The sequence below is a fragment of the Pelophylax lessonae genome (assembly GCF_965119305.1).
Source record: "Pelophylax lessonae genome assembly, chromosome: 11".
In the NCBI taxonomy this organism is placed as follows: domain Eukaryota; kingdom Metazoa; phylum Chordata; class Amphibia; order Anura; family Ranidae; genus Pelophylax; species Pelophylax lessonae.
This window is the reverse complement of record NC_138778.1, coordinates 190,582,851-190,603,178: the sequence shown is the minus strand read 5'-3', so window position 1 is coordinate 190,603,178 and position 20,328 is coordinate 190,582,851. Positions and strand designations below refer to the sequence as shown.

Below are 20,328 nucleotides of genomic sequence, written 5' to 3'. Positions count from 1 at the left end.
GGATGAAGCCTGCCTTTTTGTTACACAAAGCCACGGGTTTTCATTGTGCACCATTACGACTTTCTAGACACTGGCATCCTACCAACCAATGATGTCACCAGTTAATGAGGATGTCTGTCACCTCCACAGCATCCTTGTTTGACCCTCATGTGCCCCTCTCCCTCAGCACTGGGGTCACATTAGCTGAGTGATGGAGAGAAATTGAGGGAGAAGAGAAACACTTGATTACTAGTCAGTACCGGTGTGCAAAAGCGTATTTGCTTTGGAAGAAAAAAATCCCCTCCAACGTTGGGTGTCCTACGTATTTGGATGTTGCTGCATTATGTAAAACTATTAGAATAGCTTTTTACATTTTAGAATGGGGTGTCTCAAGACCTGTCCATAATTTGAAAGGTTCCCTTGAGATTCTCTATAATTTTAAAGGGTGCCTTGACTGAAAAAGGGTTGAGAAACACTGATATAACGCATATAGAATCACTCCATCACCTGGGATTCCACCTCTGGAGTTTTGGTTGGTTTACCTAGAAGAGGTATTCATGTAAAAAAAGAAGAAAAACTCTTCTCCATAGTGCAATAAAAACTTTTCCCCTATTTAATAAGTGAATACACTCACATTAGCATAAAACACATGTGCATGTAATAAGTCACCAAGCCGGCATAGACTTGTAGTTCTGGGAATGCGATGACGTCAGCATGAGGCTCTGCCCGAGGCGTTTTTCCTCATCGAGAGATGTCTTCCAGGGCTACCAAGGGCATAATTTGTTTGGTTGTTTCTATTTGTGTGTAATAAATATATAATTATTTTTTACCAGAATTCCGCTTTTATTTGTGGTGTCCTTTTCCCCTATTCTAGCCTGGTTTATCTTTGGAGCGGCAGGAGCCTTTTCCTTCATCCTCATCCAGCTGGTACTACTTGTTGATTTTGCACATTCCTGGAACGAGTCCTGGGTGGAGCGCATGGAGGAGGGGAATTCCAGATGTTGGTATGCAGGTAAGAATGGTCCTAAATGTTTTACTGTTCACACTGAAGCCCAAAGACGTCATTTTTTTTGTCTGACATGTTATTTTTTTTGTGGTTTGCTTCTGTTTTGGGTTGGTTTAATTTAGGTAAGGAGCACACTGACATGATTCTTCGTGTCAATCCGTGGTGTTATGTGAGACAGTTGTAGAGCAGAGTGTGGAGCATTTCCAGGCCATAAACCATTTTCTAGTTCACACAGGATTAGAATAAATTGGATAGAAAGTAGGTATTTGTGTAATAGTCTACACATGTTTTAGTCTTGTTTTTGGGTCTGTCTCATGCAAATCCCAAGTGTACAAGAAATTGATGTGAGCATAAGCATTATGTAACTTCTACTGTCACCCGAAGAGAGGGAGGAATAATGGCCATGTAGATCAAATTCTAAGAGTCATTGGGTAGACAATTACATAACAGACCAAAAACCGAATAAAGTTGGTAGCGCTCAAATGGCCCAATCTGTTATCCCAGCTGACTGGACACAGTGTTTGCAAGTGCTGATCGGATTGGATACTGGCGCGTTCGACACATCGAGGACTACAACAAAATGGCGCCAGTGTGCTCTCTGCCACAGCATATGGTGAGCTCCTCTTAGTAGAAAATGGCTTCAGCTTGGTGTCTTTCCCATTGGAGATCCCCCCCTCCACCTGTTTCGTCCAGTAGGGACCTAATCGTAGAGACTACTGGGCAAAACTTGTTCTCCCATGGGAAGGAGACCAAGCTGAAGCCTTTTTTTTTTTTCTCTAACAGAAGCTCACAGTATGCTGTGGCAGTGTGCAGACAGGTGCCATTTTGTTGTAAACCACAGTTACAGGGACACTTCAGTGCTGCACAATTCTTCTTCATGTACTTCAGCACTACTTACGGTACATGCTTTGCTTTTCAACCATCAGGAGGAAAGAAAAAATACTTGGTATTTCCTAGCAGGGGGGTCATGACGACGCTGGTATTAGGTGATCGATCCAGCACAGTCACATGGGAGTAGGGATGTGACACAAAGTTCCATGACAAGTCATAACACGTTCATTTCAATGGGTGCCATCTTAAAGTGATTGTAAACGATCACCTTGTAAAACCACCCATTCAGTTTAAAATAGAAATAAAAGGCAAAGGTATAATACCTTTTTTCTTTTTCTCTTCCTTTTTATAAGTTATCACATTCCCTCTGTTTTCTGCTACCTAAGAGCTGGGGGAAGGAGAAGCAGCAGTACACTGAGCTTCCCAGTGAATGGCTGTGCAGTGCGAGGGGGGGGGGTGTTGTCAGGACAAGTATGATCATTGGAGGAGAGCACACTAAGTTCCCAGCACAGCTAGAGAACTAACCACACTGTGCTCTCCTGCTTAGTGTGGTCAGTTTTTAATAGGAAAGCAGAGGGACTGGCAGGATCACCAGGGATTTCACAAGCAATATAAAGAGAACAGGATACTTTCTCATACAAGTACATGGTACAGCAGGCACATATCAGAATAATTAAATGTTGGGTTTACATATTTAATTGCTGCGACTTGAGTCACCGTCACAGAAGTCACAAGGATGTTGTTTCTTTGTCGTATCTTTACGACTTTAGCTTCAGAGTGTTTCTTTCAGTAATACATGTCACACACTGTATTGTTTTGATTTGCCAAAGTCACATTGAAGTTGCAATTCAAAGCCGCACTGGAAGTCACATGACTTTGGGGTTGCAGCAGTATGAACGGAGCCTTTGCATGGGGGTTCTGCAAATTGTTTCTAGTGGCAAATGGGACAACTGGAAAGTGAAGGGAAGTGTTGGGGGGCCGGCTTAACACCAAACCTATTGTTTGGCCTTGCATTGGCAAAGATCAGGTTCACTTTACCCATTTAAACTATTGCTCAAATCAATTCCAATTCTGTCCAGAGATCGTCGGAGTCAGGGGTTTAACTTTCTACACAGGGCATCAGTTTGCATTCTCCGCGGATCATACATGTTTATGCTACCTGTCCTACAGAAAAGTTGTTTGGAGGCTCTATCGTCCAGTCCGTGCCTATTGAAGAAGGTAATGTATACACTGATTTTAGAGACACTAATGAGTAAAAATGCAGCTCTACCTCAATAGTACTTTTCAGCTGCTGGTTTAATACTTGTGATGACACAACCTGAATTCTAGCATTTGTGAATTGTTATGTGCGTATGAGATAATTTCCATTGTCTTTGTATCTTCTAGTCTTGCTGTCATCCATGAGTTTGCTGTACGTCGCATCAATAACATTCTTCGCCCTCCTTTTTGTATTCTACACTGTGCCCGGGGGTTGCACCGAGAACAAATTCTTCATTAGTTTCAACATGATCATGTGTTTCGTTGTATCGGTCATCTCCATCCTCCCCAAAGTGCAGGTACAGTCCACGGATGCTGGTGGTGGTGGTGGTGGTGGTGGGGGGGGGGTTGGAGGGTGTAGAACAGACGAGATCACCTCCTAACGTTCTAGATATACAGATTGCAGGAACTGCTGTGAAGTGCAACAAAATGAGTGCTGCTTTCTCTGTGGCTCAGCAGGCAGAACTCTCCGCAGTACTGTATGTCATGCACAGGGTAAACCTAATCTATGTTCTTTATGTTTTCTGAAAAGCCTACAGGCTGGAAAATGACATAGATATTCTAACATGAGTGGTAGACTGCAGAGCGGGCAGCTCCTTTTGTACAGCGCTCAATCAGCAAGTTCTGGTGTGTCCTGCAATGCACGGCATGTCTGGTTGTGGCCCTATAAGCTGATTGCGTTTATAAAAGCTTAAAGTAAAAGAGCAGAAAAAACGAAAGTTGAAAAGTATTAAAAGGGGTGCATGGAAGCCAGCCAGCCCCCAGTATGATGTATTCACCCTCCAGTCTGCCACCAACCAAGTAGACCTGTCTCATGATATAAATAAAGAACAGGGGTTTAGTTGACACGCATTTGCAAACACACGTGTAAGCTGCAGGGCCACTACACGGCACCCAGTATTACCTGCAATCCTAACACTTTCTAGGGTGCCTTGTAGTGGCCCTGCAGCTTACACGTGCGTTTGCAAATGCGTGTCAACTAAACCCCTGTTCTTTATTTATATCAGAGACAGGTCTACTTGGTTGGTGGCAGACTGGAGGGTGAGTACATCAGACTGGGTTCCATGCACCTCTTTTAATCCTTTTCAACTTTAGTTTTTTCTGATACAGGGATGGAGACTCTGGGCATTACCTGCTGGTGTCTCACTTAAAGTCCCACATAGCCTACATTGTTAAAGTAAAAGAGCAGTGCTGATGTGAATAGTAACTCATGGCAACCAAATGGCATTGTAATGCAATCGGCTCACTGACAGATTCGCTGCTATGGTTAACTATATCGTACACATTGCTCCTTCCAAGGCCAGAAATGCAAAATGCATAAGACAAAAACATAGAGTACAGTATGTAAACTAGAATTCTTCCTTTGAGAGCAAGCTGATTCACATGGTCCTAGGATGGAAATGGTCATTTACCTCTAACATAACCAAACAGTATGACTGGAAAACGTGTAGTGCTCCCTCTGAGCTGTAAAAGAAAAAAGAAATGGGTGGGGTGACAAATTTGTAGGGGGGAAGGGGTTGCAAGACAGCAAAAGACCACAGGGACTGAAGCCAGACTGGCAAGTGATCTCAAGCCTAGGAGCCCAATAGCAGGCAATATTCAGGAGAGCAGGAGAATTCAGTCCAATAAAACCACAGTTTATTGAAGCACTCCCCCATATGATTGGCTGAGGCCAGCAACTCCGCCACATTTATTATTTTTTTTACTCTGCAGCCTGTAAGGCATCTGCTGATTTGTGGGTGCAATGCCAGGATCCTGCAGACTCTCTTTACACTGTCTGCACATTCTTCTGGTACTGGCAGGCAGTTACTGAATGGCAGGAAGAATAAATGGATGAGAGTGCTCACCAGCACCCTCACAGTTCTAAAGGCAGAAGGTAAAAAAAACCTTCTGTGAGCAGCAGCCACCCTAATACTTACCTGAGCCCCATCTTGATCCAGTGATGTTGCACAAGAGCCTCGACTGTCCTGGACTCTCCCTCCTCATTAGCTGAGACAGCAGCAGTGCGCCATTGGCTCCCTCTGCTGTCTAAGTCAGTGAGCCAGTGAGGAGAGAGAGGGCGGGGCCAAGCCACGGCTCTGTGTCTGAATGGACACAGAGTAGGGGATTGGCTCGGGTGCCCCCATAGCAAGCTGCTTGCTGTGTCGGCCCTCGGCAGGAGGGAGGGGCCAGGAGAGCCGGCGGGGAACCTGAGAAGAGGAGGATCCGGGCTGCTCTGTGCAAAACCACTACACAGAGCAGGTAAGTATGACAGGTTTGTTATTTTTAAACAAAATTAAACGAGAGTTTAGTATCACTTTAAGAACTACAAGCCGTTATCCACACGGTCGACAATACTTATAGTTCATTTATTCACAGAACTAAATGACTGGCGCGGCCGCTTGGGTGGAGCCCCGCACAGCTGTGCTGTTTTTAAATTGTGACCGAAGGGTCGGTCACAGCGGGAGCATGTAACCTGTTCCAAAGGTGAACTTATCCTATAAGGAAAACTGGAAAATAGGGTCTGATCATGTTGTAGGATAGGCCTGGTGTTCAAGGTATCAAATATTAGAAATAATGTGTGCTCTTTGCTTTGCAGGAAGGTCAACCACGTTCTGGGCTCCTTCAGTCCTCTGTGATTAGCCTGTACACAGTTTACCTGACCTGGTCTGCCATATCCAACGAACCTGGTAAGTGTTTCAATTTAACAAAACTTGGTTATTGTGTTTTGAAAGGGCGTTCTGAAGCTTGGTGTCAGTATCTACCTACAGCTTGGAAGATCTGAGGCTGTGTGTAGGTGGACTGTTTTAGCTCCGGTTTTGAACCATCTTCTTCATATGTAGGAGGCAGTTTTCTATACAGTAAAACCTTGGATTGCGAGCCTAATTCGTTCTGGAAACATGCTTGTAATCCAAAGCACTCTTATATCAAAGCGAATTTCCCCATAGGAAATAATGGAAACTCAGATGATTCGTTGCACAACCATTTATTCACAAGTCCTTCAGTTTATAGTCCATATAAAAAGAATATAGCCAAGTGATAGGTTGTGTAACCATAAAATGTCCATCCACAAATGGCGCCTCCACAAGGAGATTAGAAGCAAAATCCAGCAGGAGCTACAGAGTATAAAAGAGAAGAGAGGCACCTCTAGGTGTATCAATATGGTTACATTTAATAAAGGTACAACATTTAGCAACTCACATGGTTGATGATTAAAGCAGACACATCTAAGTATGCAGGCATCCGGGGTAAAGCTGTCCACATCCTCCTCACTGCTAGCTCTCACTGCTGTCAGTCGTGACCGGGAAGACTACCCTGCAGTAGAGCGATCTGAGCAAGCACTCGTGGAGTGCAGCGTGTAATGGATGACGTCAAGGGCGGTTCGGAGGATGGTCTATGTGGACAGCTTTACCCCAGATAAATCCAACAAAAAGCCGGCAACTTGGTGCTTCTTCTTAAAAGATCCTTTATTGATGCACAACAGCAAATGTCCATTGATGCTAACGGGTTTCGGCCTCAGCCTTCCTCATAGCTTTACCCCAGATTCCTGCATACTTAGATGTGACTGTTTTAATCAACAACCATGTGAGTTGCTAAATGTTGAACCTAGGGATGCACCGAAATGATAATTCTGGGCCGAAACCAAAAATGCAGGATGCCCTTGGCCGAAACCGAAAATGACTTTTTCCCCCAAATAATTTTAAAATAGATAGAAGAGGGGCATACACCAAAAACAGGTAGCGACATACACCTGTCGCTGCCTCCCTGTCACAGTATATGTACTGTGACGGGTTGGCAAGAGGTTAATTTAATTACCAATAGTATTTGTATTATACAGCATGAGGGGGTTAATGTATTGCCACTACTGGTCACTGATGCATTAGTGACAGACCAGTGGCAGTTAATTAACCCCTTTGTGCTGCATTAGTGCAACCAGTATCAGTGTTAATTAACACTGGTTGCACTGATACTGGTTGCACTAATGCAGCACAAAGGGGTTAATTAACTGCCACTGGTCGGTCACTAATGCATCAGTGACCAGCAGTGGCAATACATTAACTCCCTCATGCTGCATAATACTAGATACCATTGGTAAGCTCGCCTCAGCTCCCCCCCCCCGCCTCAGCTTCCCCTCCCCCCCCCCCCCCCCCCCCGCCTCAGCGTCCTTACTGTCAGACACTCTGCTCCTCCGGTGTCTTTCATACAAAAGTCCCGCCTCTGGCCGGAGGCCCGCCTCCCGGTGATGTCACTACTACTACGATCTGTGCATGAACGAACTAACACACCGGGCGGGAGGGCGGGCGAGCGGCCGCTAATAGATATAACTATGTGAGCGCTTCACTTCCCTGTCAGAGGAGATACATGCCTGACAGGGAAGTGAAGCGCTCACATAGTTATAGCTATTAGCAGCGGCTCGCCCGCCCTCCCGCCCGGTGTGTCAGTTCATTCATACACATCGTAGTAGTAGGGACATCACAGGGAGGCGGGCGGCCGGCCAGAGGCGGGACTTTTCAAACCTGTGCTGCGCCCTCCTCCTTCCTCACGGCGGCCATTAATTTCGGCATTTTTAACCCATTTTCGGCCGAAAATTTCGGTGCATCCCTAGTTGTACCTTCATTAAATGTAACCATATTGCTACAGTTGGAGGCCCCTCTCTTCTCCTTTTATACTCAGTTGTGACATGACACTACTCTTATATCAAGACATCGCTTGTTTATCAAATCAAAATTTAAAAAACATTTTTGATTGTCTTGCAAAACGCTCTTAAACCAAGTTACTCTCATTCCAAGGTTTTACTGTACTTTGATCTACTGTGGTTCCACTCCCTGACACCTTCTTTCCAAAAAGAAGTAATCCGCAATTGTTGGAAATTGCACAATGAATGAAAGCGGCATTGTGGAGTGGCAGGTGTCCTTTCCTATTGTTTTTCATAACTGGAGGTACATAGAATTTTGCAAGCTAAGGGGGTCTCGGCTTTGGTCAGGGTTGTGAAAAAATTTTGTTTTTTGACAGGGAGACAACTTGGCAGTCTACCCCATTTGGCTTCTTCTTCCAGAGAAGATTGGTGTTATTGCCACCAGTAACATCTTTGATAATTAAAAGCTGGTCTGAAGAGATGATGTCTTTAAGGCAGTGGTCTCCAAACTGCAGCCCAGGGGCCAATTGTGACCCTTTGCTTGCCTTTATCTGGCATTTGGGACACTATTCCACTAATTGACTCCAATGATGGGGCACCATTTTCCCTGGTGACACCATCAATTGGGCACTATTCTTCCAATTGATACCAACAACGGGGCACTATTTCTCCAAATAAAACAAATGGTGGGGCACTGATGCCAGGGAATTTTATACTCCTACTGGCTACAGTCCGGCCTCTCTAAAGCCTTTGTTTACAAAGTTTGGAGAGCCCTGCTATAAGGATATGTATATTAATGCTTATTTTAAGCCAAAGTGCCCTATGCTGGCTGTCGCCCTTGATTGAGTGTCTTTAACCGCAGATTTTTTATTTTATTTTTTTCAGATCGTACATGCAACCCGAGCTTAATGACCATCCTCCACAAGATTACAGCTCCAACGCTGAGTCCCCAAAATGGGACCATTCCAGTGGTCCCCACACCAGAGCCCATAAAGTCATTGCAGTGGTGGGATACTCAGAGCATCATTGGCCTGGTACTATTTGTGCTGTGCCTTCTGTATTCCAGGTGAGAGCTGGCTTGCCAGAAGCATCCGATGGGGCTGTGTTTTTCTGCCAAATTTCAGTAAAAAAAGAAGTCTGAATCCGATGTGATGTGGACATACAGAAACCATTAGTAGATTTCTATTAGTAGATTTCCCTTTGCTTTCTGTCCTGTAGACTCAACAGGAAGTGAGAAGGAACCTTTCCAATGTGAGGGAAATCCCCTTTACCACTTGCCCTTCGGAAGATTTACCCCCCTTCATGACCAAGCCATTATTTGTGATTCAGCACTGCGTTCCTTTTACTGACAATTGTACAGTCATGCAATGCTGTACCAAAATAAAATTTTGTAATTTTTTTTGACCACAAAAATAGCTTTTTTTTGGTGGTATTTAATCACCACAGGGTTTTTTATTTTTTGCGCTATAAACAAAAAATGACCAGCAATTTTTAAAAAATATATTTTTTTACTTTCTGCCATAAAACCTATCCAATAAAAAAATGAAAAATCAAATTTCTTCATAAATTTAGGCCAATATGTTATGTGCTTTTTGGTAAAAAAAAAGAAAAATTCCCAATAAGCGTATATTGATTTAATTTATGCGAACATTATAGCTTCTACAAACTATGGTATATATTTATGGAATTCTTTTTATACTAGTAATGGTGGCGATCAGTGACTTATACCAGGACTGCGATATTGCAGCGGACAGTCGGACACTTTTGACGCTTAGTGGGAACCAGTAACACTAATACAGTGATCAGTGCTAAAAATATGCACTGTCACTGTACTAATGACATTGGCTCGGAAGGGGTTAAACATCTAAGGGCGATCAAAGGGTTAACTGTGTGCCTAACCAGTGTTTTTGCGTACAGTATGTGCTGCTTTTACTGGGGGGAAGATATGGATTTTAGCCCCTGATTTGCAGGAACACAAAACCCATCCCTTCCCCCTTGTCAGAATGGAGACCAGCCTTGTTTACATAGGCAGATCCCCATTCTGAGTCTGTGCCTGACGATCAGCAGGTGCCGGCGGACATTGAGTGCCGGCCCCCGCAGATCGGATTCTGCTGTGAATTATCACAGCAGAAGCGGCCCACCGGCAGCAAACTATTAGGCTCCTTTCACACGGTCCGCCTCCGCACTCCGTGCTTCTCAGCGGGGATCGATCCACCGATCCCGGCTGAGTAGGCAGATGGCGACTCTGTCTCCACTCTGAGTGCAGAGAGGGAGCTGTCAGATCCCCGCTGTCCTCTATGGGGGGAATCAAATGAGAACGAACCGCCTGTCTGTTCTCATCGGATCCCATCCGATCCGATCCTCTGGACGGATGGAAAATAGGGTTTCCATCTGTCCAGATTTCACGGACAGGATCGGAAGCAGATAGCAGTCGTGTCAGTAGAGATGTCTCCGCTGACATCCGCTGCCCCATAGGGATTCATGGAGGATCCGATCAGGTCCGCCTTAAAAACTGACAGGCGGATCTGATTGGATCGTTCGTGTGAAAGGACCCTTTTATAGGATGGTCAGCAAGTGGTTAAGACAGTTGTTACGGAGGCAGGTTCCTACATATAATTGGAATCTAATTTCAGTGAGGCACAGGGGGAATTTACTGGCTAGTAAAAGCTATGGAAGGGGAAAAACTTCTAACCTTTAAATTTTAAAAGGTTTTATAGGCTCACTCACAAGCCTGTTCTTGGTTTTTTAGCGCTTTACAAAATGTTCAGATCTGCTGTCTTTGGGCAATGGATTTTTATTACATCAATAGACTATCCAGGGAGAATAATAATGCCCTTAGTTGGCTCTGGTTTGGTCTTTATATTAGGGCGAGCATTCCACTTTTTTCCCTAGAATAGATATGTGTTTTGATGTTGGTGGCAGTATTAGAGTTGTTTTGTGGTTGCTCATTGTATTGCAGCTTGTTCTCATCAGACTGTATGCGCTTTTTTTGCAGCATCCGAAACTCTACCAATAGCCAAGTGAACAAGCTCACCTTATCTGGCAGTGACACCCCCATGCTGGATGACACCGTAGGAACCGGCTCGGATGGCGAGGACGGGCAGGTGCGACGTGTGTTGGATAATGAGAAGGATGGCGTCCAGTACAGCTATTCTTTCTTCCATCTCATGCTGTGCCTGGCTTCCCTCTACGTCATGATGACCCTTACTAACTGGTACAGGTGAGAGATTCTTCAGTATGCTCATTATGGAATGGCACTACTAGCCAATCACTGGGCTGTGTTGATAGAGAGGCAGGCTGGTCATTTTACATTTTTATTATATTTCTGTTTCTCCTTTAGGACCAAAGCTGTTAGTTTTCAGTGCTTTATCACATTATTAATTAGGAGGTGAAGAATGAAACAATAGTTAGTTCCGCTCTAGAACTCCAAGCTGTGGTATCTATCCCAAAATGAATTTAGAGCAAAACGATTCCCAAGAAAAGGAATTGGTGAATGGGGAACGGGACATTGCGATACCAGGGAAAGTAATGGAAAATGTGGATGCAAAATCAATAGAAACTTATTTTTTTATTGAATCCAGATAAAAAAAATCACAGTGCTGAAACAACAGCTTTCAACCATAGGTACAAAAAAATTAACAATTGATTAAAAAGTGCACAAAATTGGACATGGTACAAAATACGTGGATAAGACTTGTTCACTCATGTAGCAAAACATATGGACTCCAAGGAACCCCTACGCGTTTTATCCGAGGGTCTTTTTCTTGGGGTATATTCGTCCAGAGTTTTATACCATATCTGCAAGTGAAAAACACATAAAGAACTGAAGTCCAGTATTAAAAAATGTAGAGCATGGCCGTAGCTGGGAGGTCCGTGGGGGAAACAGCCGGACAGCAGGGCCCACACCAGAACCCACAAGGGACTAGGGCATGGATGAGAAATATAATCCCCAGTATTTGCCAGAGGAGCATGGGATTGAATCAGATCCTTTCCAGAATTGGTGAAAAAAATCGCAAAGGAAAGCCCCAGACTAAGGACACATTTGTGTCAGAGGGTGAAGCCCAATCAAATTTCCCAATCTGTAATGGCCCGGGCCCAGCGCACTTCCTCCCAGACCAGGAACGTAATGGGTGTTTCACATCTGCACTATCAACCAATTGTAATCTATTATTCTCAGAGGGTTAAGGTGTATGTCTGGGTAAAATAAACATTTCCCTATCTTTTCTCTCTTTAAAAATGCTGCAAGTACAGAAACAATACCGGTTATCTGCCAAAAACCCAGTGAGCTCCTAATATTCTTTAGTGAGCGGACAACCCTGACCTGTTATTTCCGCTGCGTTTACAGTATTCCTCACTCTTATGTTATAGAGGGGAGTTTTAGTATGGGCGTTGAAGGGCTTATTGAATGGCAGCATATGAAAATGTGTATTATAATCACATGACTATGGACATTCATATTGAATGCAGTCTAAGGCCTTATTCACAAGGGGCATTATATAGCGTACTCCCATATAGGGTAGCACAGTTGTTCTTTGCATTCTTGTGCATGCAGTCTCACTGGTGTTGATGTGGGCAGGTGCATGTCCCAGATTGGGAGCAGCTGCTCCTGTATACCAATTGACATCAATGGGGATGCATGGAACACCTGTACATCTCTGTGTGGGTAAACACAGCTCTGCACGGACATACGCTATAAAACGCCCTGTGTGAATGAAGCCTAAAAGTTTTCCATTGTTAATGCTTTTATATTTTTATTTTCCCCCGTAGCCCGGATGCTGATTTGAATACTATAACAAGCAAGTGGCCAGCTGTTTGGGTGAAGATTACCTCCAGCTGGGTGTGTCTTTTGCTCTATTCCTGGACATTGATCGCTCCCGTCATCTGTCCCAACAGAGAATTCAATTAGATGTCTCCCGATCCTCCCTTTTTTGGTAACAATCATCCCCGATTTTCAAAGTTTGCTCGGGGTGCACCCGTCATCAAGAAAGCCATCAATCCCTATAAAAATATTACAGCAGATCACCTGAAAGTGCCTGGACAGAGATTTTATTTTCTTGTCCAAGTTCTGTGCAACATGGAAGGGTCCTCCAAAGCCCCAGGAGGTTGCTGAATGATAAATCCGGTCTTTTCAGCCACATCAAGCTTTAGCACAGCTTATTTCCTCTCAGTTTTTGTAGTCCTAAGCATCTGGAGCCTGGACTGTCATTCCATACAGGACTCCACAGCTCAGATATTTTGTGATTTGTCATTTTAAAGACTAGAAATTCACCAATTAGGGGGAAAAAAATGCAACTTTTTGCAGATTAAAAAAATACAGGAGCCTGCAAATTTATTGCACCTGTGATCAATGGATCATGGGTGCAATGTCAGGTTCCTGTAGGCACTTCCTATAGCTCTGTCCATAACTTGCTATGGGCTTTCAGTTACTGAGCTGCAGGATGTGACAATGGACTACGAATGTCCTGATCAGTACACTAGTAGTCCATTAAGAACTACAAGACTGTCTGCTGCTATGGCGGATGGGACTTGTAGGTTATTCATTCACAGATCCCTGTACAGCCACATAGATTTTAGATGTGACAGCAGGTGTGGGGGGAGAATAACCCTTGCCTGCTGTCATGGGGAGGGGGTAGGGCTTAAGGCTGAAGGTTTGGGGCTAAGCAACATGTTACACCCTAAATATGGGTGTAACATGTTGCTAAAGGTGGACATAGCTTAAAAAAAAAAAAAAAGTTCGCCATCTGCATATATCCTTTATTTCCAGTCTGCTGCAAGGGGTGCTTTCACCCTAAAAAACAGATTGGGGACATTTAACAAGCCAAATCGATACACAATTAGACACCCATCTATAGCTGACAGTTTTTGGGCACCTGTCATTCCAGGCAACTAACTTGGACTGCAACAGATAGGCAGATGTACAGATTTTCATTTTTTTTGTTAATTTGACCTTTTAAGAATAAAGGAAACACCTAAAAGTATTCTTATCCCATTTGACAGGTTTCGGTCTGTGCAGCAGAAATTGCTGCAATCTGATAAAGCAAAGCCTGGCAATTTGGTTTAGTGACGGGGGGGGGGGGAGATAACTGGAAGTGCAGAGTGACTCTGGGTTTTGGGGGGCCCACATGACAAATATGAAGACGTTGTACAGGAAAATAAAGACTCTGGTGGATTACAACAGCAAAGGCTTTCTTGATGACAGGTTTGCTTTCAATAATTCCATTTGCAAGAAAAAAAGCCATCTTTTATTGCTTTTGTAATGAATAATTTTAATTATTGTCAAAGCTTTATCATACGTTTATTGCTGCTTTATGTGCGCTTCTGCTGAGCTGATTTATTGTATCAAAGAACATTTTTATTTGACTTTTCAGTAATATATTGAATACATTTTTCTATATCTCTATACTGGTTTTGAAAAAATGCACTTTTTGTCTCGTAATGATGTTGGTTTATGAAGGGATGAGAAACAAAGGGGATTTTTTTTACATTTTTGCTCAGGTTTTCCTTGTGTTCAGTATTTGCTAGGTATCATCAGTTGTGTATTCTGAAGGAGGGGATTGCAGCCATTCTATCCAAATCTGATATTTCAGTTTGGGGTGGATGTTGGTGTGTTGAAGGACTCACCAGCTACTTTATATCTCTCATCAATGGCACTGGAAAGATAACCCTTTGGGGTTCCTAGCTTTGAACCCCTTTGATATGGTATCAATGACCAGGGAGGAGCTGGGAACGCGCAGTATTTCTGAGAGATATGGGAAGCTGTAAGGGGATTCAACTCATCAGCCTGTATCCCAAATTGAAGATGCATTGCCCTTTTAATGACCATTCTTACTGGTTCCAGATTTCTGCAGCTAAGTCTTCCTTGGAAGCGGGTGCAAGCTGTCCCTCAATAGTGCCATTGGCAGAGAAGTCCTTGCCCTGCTTGCTTTGTGGTTGGCAATCTCATCTGCTGTAAGTAACGAAGCCATGACTATTGACCCATAGAGACTGTTGTTAAATCGGACAGCCTGCATCTAAAGCTATAAACATAAACTAAGGATGCAATGATGAGCTGATCACTTTGCTATGTATTCACTTTTGTTGGGGCACTTGAACCTGTTTCCACAGTAACTTGGCAGGAAGACTCAGGTAAGAAGGGTTGCCAACTCTGTGGTTTATTTACTGACACATTATTTGGGTTCTGTTGCTGATAATTGCATACAAACAGCTGATTGAAGCCAATCAGTCACAACCTGTATTGTCTATATCAGTAAATAAAGAGCGGAGTTGCAGCTGGCTGAATAAAACCTTTAAAACACCATTCCTGGCATTGACCATAAAAGGCTTGTATTGTTATTCAGTACTATACGGCTCCATTTGCACGGGATTTGCAAATTCTTGAACCTGCCGATCCTTACAGCTGGAATAGACAGATGTAAACCGTACAATGCAATGACAGGCTGTCTGCCACTTACTTGCAGGGATTGTAGCTGGACACATTTTGTCATGAATGGCTGTAGCTGCCGACAGCCTGTCATTGCATTGGCTCAGCCACATCTATTCGCGCACTTATCCAGCCATAGGGTTTTTCAGTGTGTGAATGGAGCCCTAAAGATAGAGTTTCAGCAGACTCTACCCTACATCTAACAGGCCTTCCATATACAGCCACCTTGAGCTTATAGTGATGGTGAACCTTGGCACCCCAGATGTTTTGGAACTACACTGCATCATGGGAAATGTAGTTCCAAAATATCTGGGGTGCCAAGGTTGGCCATCACTAATACTGTAAAACTAGCAGCAGTATCCCATAGCAACCACTTAGAATTTCTTTTAGTAGCTTTGGAGTGTTTGCTATGGGTTACTGCAGTTTGCTGATCACCATTGCTCATACGCTGCAATATTCCATGAGCCTGATTGATTCTAATTTGAGGATTTGTAACTTGTGATTCTTTTTTTAGCCAACACTGCACTAAAATCCCCGCTATAGTCATATGAGCCATGGAACAGTACAAGCCTTTTGCAAGCACAATGGGAGACCTTTAAAGGGGGCTTTTGCCCTTTGCATGCTTCGCCCTCTCCACAGGCATTGTTAATGGTCCCTTGAGAGCTGGAGTTTGGCGTGGTGCCTGGAGCACTTTGTTCTAGTTTGTTATATGTAATGTTTTGTGCTATTGCACAGTTATATTGCACTTAAAAAGGACCAACAAGTTGACTTCCAGAACTGAGAGTATTTAGGATAAGTATGTTATGGAATACAGTACTTGTACCCTGAAATATTGGCTTAACACAGATTGATGTCATTAAAGAGTTTTTTTTGTTAATAATAAAGTTTAAGGAACTTTGTTGTGTTTTGATTGGTATCTGTGTCCCCCACTGGAGAGATTCACCCTCTGTTCTCTGGGCACCCGTCAGCAGGACAGAAAGGGATGTGTAAAGCCGGTCATACATGGATACAAAATTCAGCTGGTTCAGTAGGGATTGGCCTAATTTTGATCCATGTATGGGCAGGCTGGTTGTACAGATTCAAAATAAATGTGTGAAGCAGTGCTGTATCTTGGCCTAGGCCAACAAGGGCACTGATATGTTGCACTGATGGGCACTGATATGATGCACTGAGAGGCTGAACTGGTATCCACTGATGAGGCTGCACTCATGGGCAGTAATGAAGCTGAACTTATGGGAACTGATGAGGCTGCACTGATAGACTGTGGTTGTGGTTTGTTTTTTACAGATGACAGGATGCGTCAAGAACAGGAAAGGGTGTGGCCTTTACAGGATGGGGTGGGTCATATTTAAATTAGGGGGCCCAAGTTTAGTCAGGCCTAGGGCAGCACAAAACCTAAATACACCACTGGTGTGAAGTGAGTGCTAGAAATAATTGTGAATAGCAGCTAGCACAAATTAAAGGTGAATATACATCCTCCACATACCAATATTAAATGAATATAAGTGCATCGCTAATAATTATAACAGTGATTAAACAATGCTTCATTTGGTGATCAAAGTGTGTTTAAAATCCAAAAGTATATATCGCAATCAAAAGTAAGTTGCCTGGCTCATTACATTCAAAACGATTCCTCCTGTGACAGACAGAGTGCCAGAACACACGCCAGCCATAAGTCAAAGAACAGCCGTGAGATACAAAGAGTGAAATTCCTTGTGTGCTACCAAAGATTTCGTCACTGTGCTCTCCCTCCACCATCCAAATACACTCACCAGATGCTGGAATGATACAAGCCCTGTAACATTGTCATTCAGAATGCTGGAAGCATGGCCTGCTATACCTGGGGTCCCACGGTTACTTTTCATATGATATGCTGTGACATGTTGCAGCTCTGGGTCCCTCTCCTTTCTAGGTCACTGTGCGCACCTTTTATTTATTCCAGCATCTGGTGAGTGTATTTGGATGGTGGAGGGAGAGCACAGTGACGAAATCTTTGGAAACACACAAGGTGCTTTTACTCTTTGTATCTCACGGCTGTTCTTTGGCTTATGTCTGGTGAGTTTTCTGGCACTCTGTGTCTGTCACAGGAGGAATCGTTTTGAATGTAATGAGCCAGGCAACTGACTTTTGATTGCTATATATACTTTTGGACTTTAAACTAGGAATCGACCGATTATCGACAACACCGATATATCGAAGGCCAATCTGCACTTTCCCCGATATATCAGAATCGGCCCCTGAGGTTACTAATATTTAAGGAAAGTGCTTGTACCGGAGTGATGCCTGCAGCTAGAAGCATCACCCCGGTATCGGCGTCCATAACCGATGGATGGCTGACTTGTAATGACAACCGATGCGGCTGAGAAGCCGCTCGGCTGTCATTACAAGGAGCGGGAGGGGACGGGGACGTTCCTCCCCCCCCCCTTCCTCCCCCCCCTCCCGTGGCTCGCCCGGGTCTCCTGACCCACAGGGAGACCCAGGCATCCTACCTCCACCGAAGAGAAGACCCACATTTGGCTCTGATTGGGTCTCCATGCGCCAAATTAAAAAAACTGATAGCAAACAGCCAAACTTGGTGTTTTGAATGCTTTCAGTGCTGAGGAGGAGTTTGGGGTCTTTTAGACATCCAGATCCCTCCACAAGGAGTATCTTTGTAAAAAAAAAAAAAAACCTTAGTTACTTACCGGTGACGGTATTTCTAAGAGCCTTTCAGGACAGCACCTGGAGAGAGCGCAGCTCCACCCAATCCACAGGAAACACTGCAAATAAAAACTCCTCCTCTTCCACCATGCCTCAGTCATAGAGTAGCCTCCGACATGCTGGAAAACATAAACTACCACAGGTTAAACATTTACAAATTATATTATAAACAAAACCAAGGGGGGGGTAGCTGCTGCTGTCCTGAAAGGCTCTTAGAAATACCGTCACCGGTAAGTAACTAAGGTTTTCTCAGATCGCCTTTCAGGACAGCACCTGGAGAGGATAAGCGAGTAACTTACACTTAGGGTGGGACCACTGCCTGCAGAACTTTTCTGCCGAAGGCTTGATCCTGAGCTGACAACAAGTCCAACCTGTAATGTCTAATAAAGGTTGAATAGCTGGACCAGGTAGCTGCCTTGCAGATTTGATCAGGCGAAGCACCGGCCCTTTCAGCCCATGAGGTTGCCACAGACCTTGTAGAATGCGCCAAGATGCCTTCTGGAGGTTCTTCTTCTTGAGCTACATAAGCCTGTTCAATTGCCCATCTGAGCCATTTGCCTAAAGTGCTCTTTGATGCTTTTTCTCCTATACGGGACCCTGAGAAGATGACAAATAATGCATTTGTCTTTCTAAATTCCTTAGTTACCAGGAGGAACTGAAGTAAGCATCTCCTCACATCCAAGGTATGAAAGGATTCTTCCCGAGTATTACTAGGAGCTGAGGAGAAAGTTGGTAAGACAATTTCTTGTGATCTATGAAAAGATGAAGCAATCTTTGGAAGAAAGGCTGGGTCCGTTCTTAGGACTACTCGATCTGCAAAAATTGTCAAAAAAGGGTCTGAAATTGAGAGGGCCTGGATCTCACTGATCCTCCTGGCCGAGGTAATTGCTATCAAAAAGATAGTTTTCAAAACTAAATTCTTCAGGGAAGCCTCTTTTAAAGGTTCAAAAGGAAACTTAGTTAGACCTTGTAACACAATGGTCAAATCCCATTTGGGAAATACTTTAAGGGCTATTGGCCTATTGCGGGCTAATGCCTTGAAAAAACGAATGATTAGAGTCTCTTGGGACAAAGTCTTTTCGAAAAAAACTGAAAGTGCCGCTACTTGCGTCTTTAAAGTACTTGCTGCTAGTCCTTTCTCCATTCCCTCATGGAGGAACTCAAGCACTGAAATTAAATTTTTTAATTCAAAATTTTTGCTGGAACACCAAAAGTTGTATTTTCTCCAGACTTTCAAGTAAATATCCCTAGTCACCTTCTTCCTGCTGGAGAGAAGGGTGGAGATAACTTTTTCTGACAGGCCTCTGGCTCTCAAGATGTCTTCTTCAGTAACCACGCTGTCAGTTGTAAGCGGTCCAGTTCTGGGTACACTAGGTTCCCCTGTGTCAAAAGATCTCTCCTGTACGGAAGCTTCCAGGGAGGTTCTGAGGCAAGATTCAGCAGGAGGGCGAACCAAGGTCTCTTTGGCCAGTAAGGTGTAATCAGAATCAAGTTGGTCTTTTCTTCCCTGAATTTCTTGAGAACCAACGGAATCAGTTGGAATGGAGGGAACGCGTAAGACAAACGGAAGTCCCATGGATGGGCTAGGGCATCCAAGCCCCAGTCCTGATCCTCCCTGTGTAGGGAAAAGAATCTTTGGACTTTGGTGTTCTGTTGACAAGCGAACAAATCTATTTGGGGAAGACCCCAGACTTCCACGATCTGCATGAATACTTCTTGATTCAGACTCCATTCTGATTCCAACACCTTTTTCCTGCTCAGCAGATCTGCTAGAAGGTTTTGTGACCCCTTCAGATGCACCGCTGTCAGAGAGGCTAGATTTTTCTCCGCCCAGGAGAGTAGCTGTATTGCCAGATCTGATAGCTGTCTGCTTCTTGTGCCTCCTTGCTTTGACACGTAGGCCACTGCTGTCATGTTGTCCGACAGAACTTGCACATGATGGCCCCTGACTGTCTGTTGAAAGGACCAAAGACCCAAAAGGATGGCTTTCAACTCCCGCCAGTTGGATGATTTCCTGGACTCTGCTTTGGACCATGTCCCTTGCATCGTCCGGCCTTCCAGGTGGGCTCCCCAACCCCACGAACTGGCATCCGTCGTCAGACGTTTGTTCGTCTGGAAAGTCCATTGCAGACCTTCTTCCAGATTTCTGGAATTCCTCCACCACCACAGAGATCTCTTTGCTTTCGTGGAGATTCTGATGGATTTCTCCAGATGTTCCGGGTATGACCAACTCTGCAGAACGTCTCTCTGGAGAAGACGGGAATGCAGTCTTGCCCACTGTACTGCAGGGATAGCGGCTGTGAGTAAGCCCAAAGCTGCCATGGCCGACCTGACAGTAACCTGATGATTGGTCTGTAATCGAGCAACTGCGTTCTGAGTCTTCTCGATCTTTTCTTGAGGTAGAAACACCTTCTGGAGGACCGAATCTATTCTGTATCCCAGAAATTTTATCTGCTGAGATGGAATCAAACTGGATTTCTCCAAATTCATGAGCCACCCCAGACTCTCTAGGTGGTCCTG

The 20,328-nt window shown here is 44.2% G+C and overlaps 1 protein-coding gene across 1 annotated transcript in view; it reads left to right on the top strand.

Annotated features, from left to right (window-relative positions):
* The window catches only part of SERINC3 (serine incorporator 3), a 41,354-nt gene extending 28,661 nt beyond the window's left edge, over positions 1-12,693 (top strand). Inside the window, exons 5-10 of the mRNA XM_082271716.1 lie at positions 854-991; positions 3,203-3,372; positions 5,652-5,742; positions 8,574-8,754; positions 10,684-10,908; positions 12,456-12,693. Coding sequence (XP_082127842.1) covers positions 854-991; positions 3,203-3,372; positions 5,652-5,742; positions 8,574-8,754; positions 10,684-10,908; positions 12,456-12,594 — 944 coding nt within the window. The 3' untranslated portion in view covers positions 12,595-12,693. The remainder of the gene's footprint in view (positions 1-853; positions 992-3,202; positions 3,373-5,651; positions 5,743-8,573; positions 8,755-10,683; positions 10,909-12,455) is intronic.
* The last annotated feature ends 7,635 nt before the right edge of the window (positions 12,694-20,328 follow it).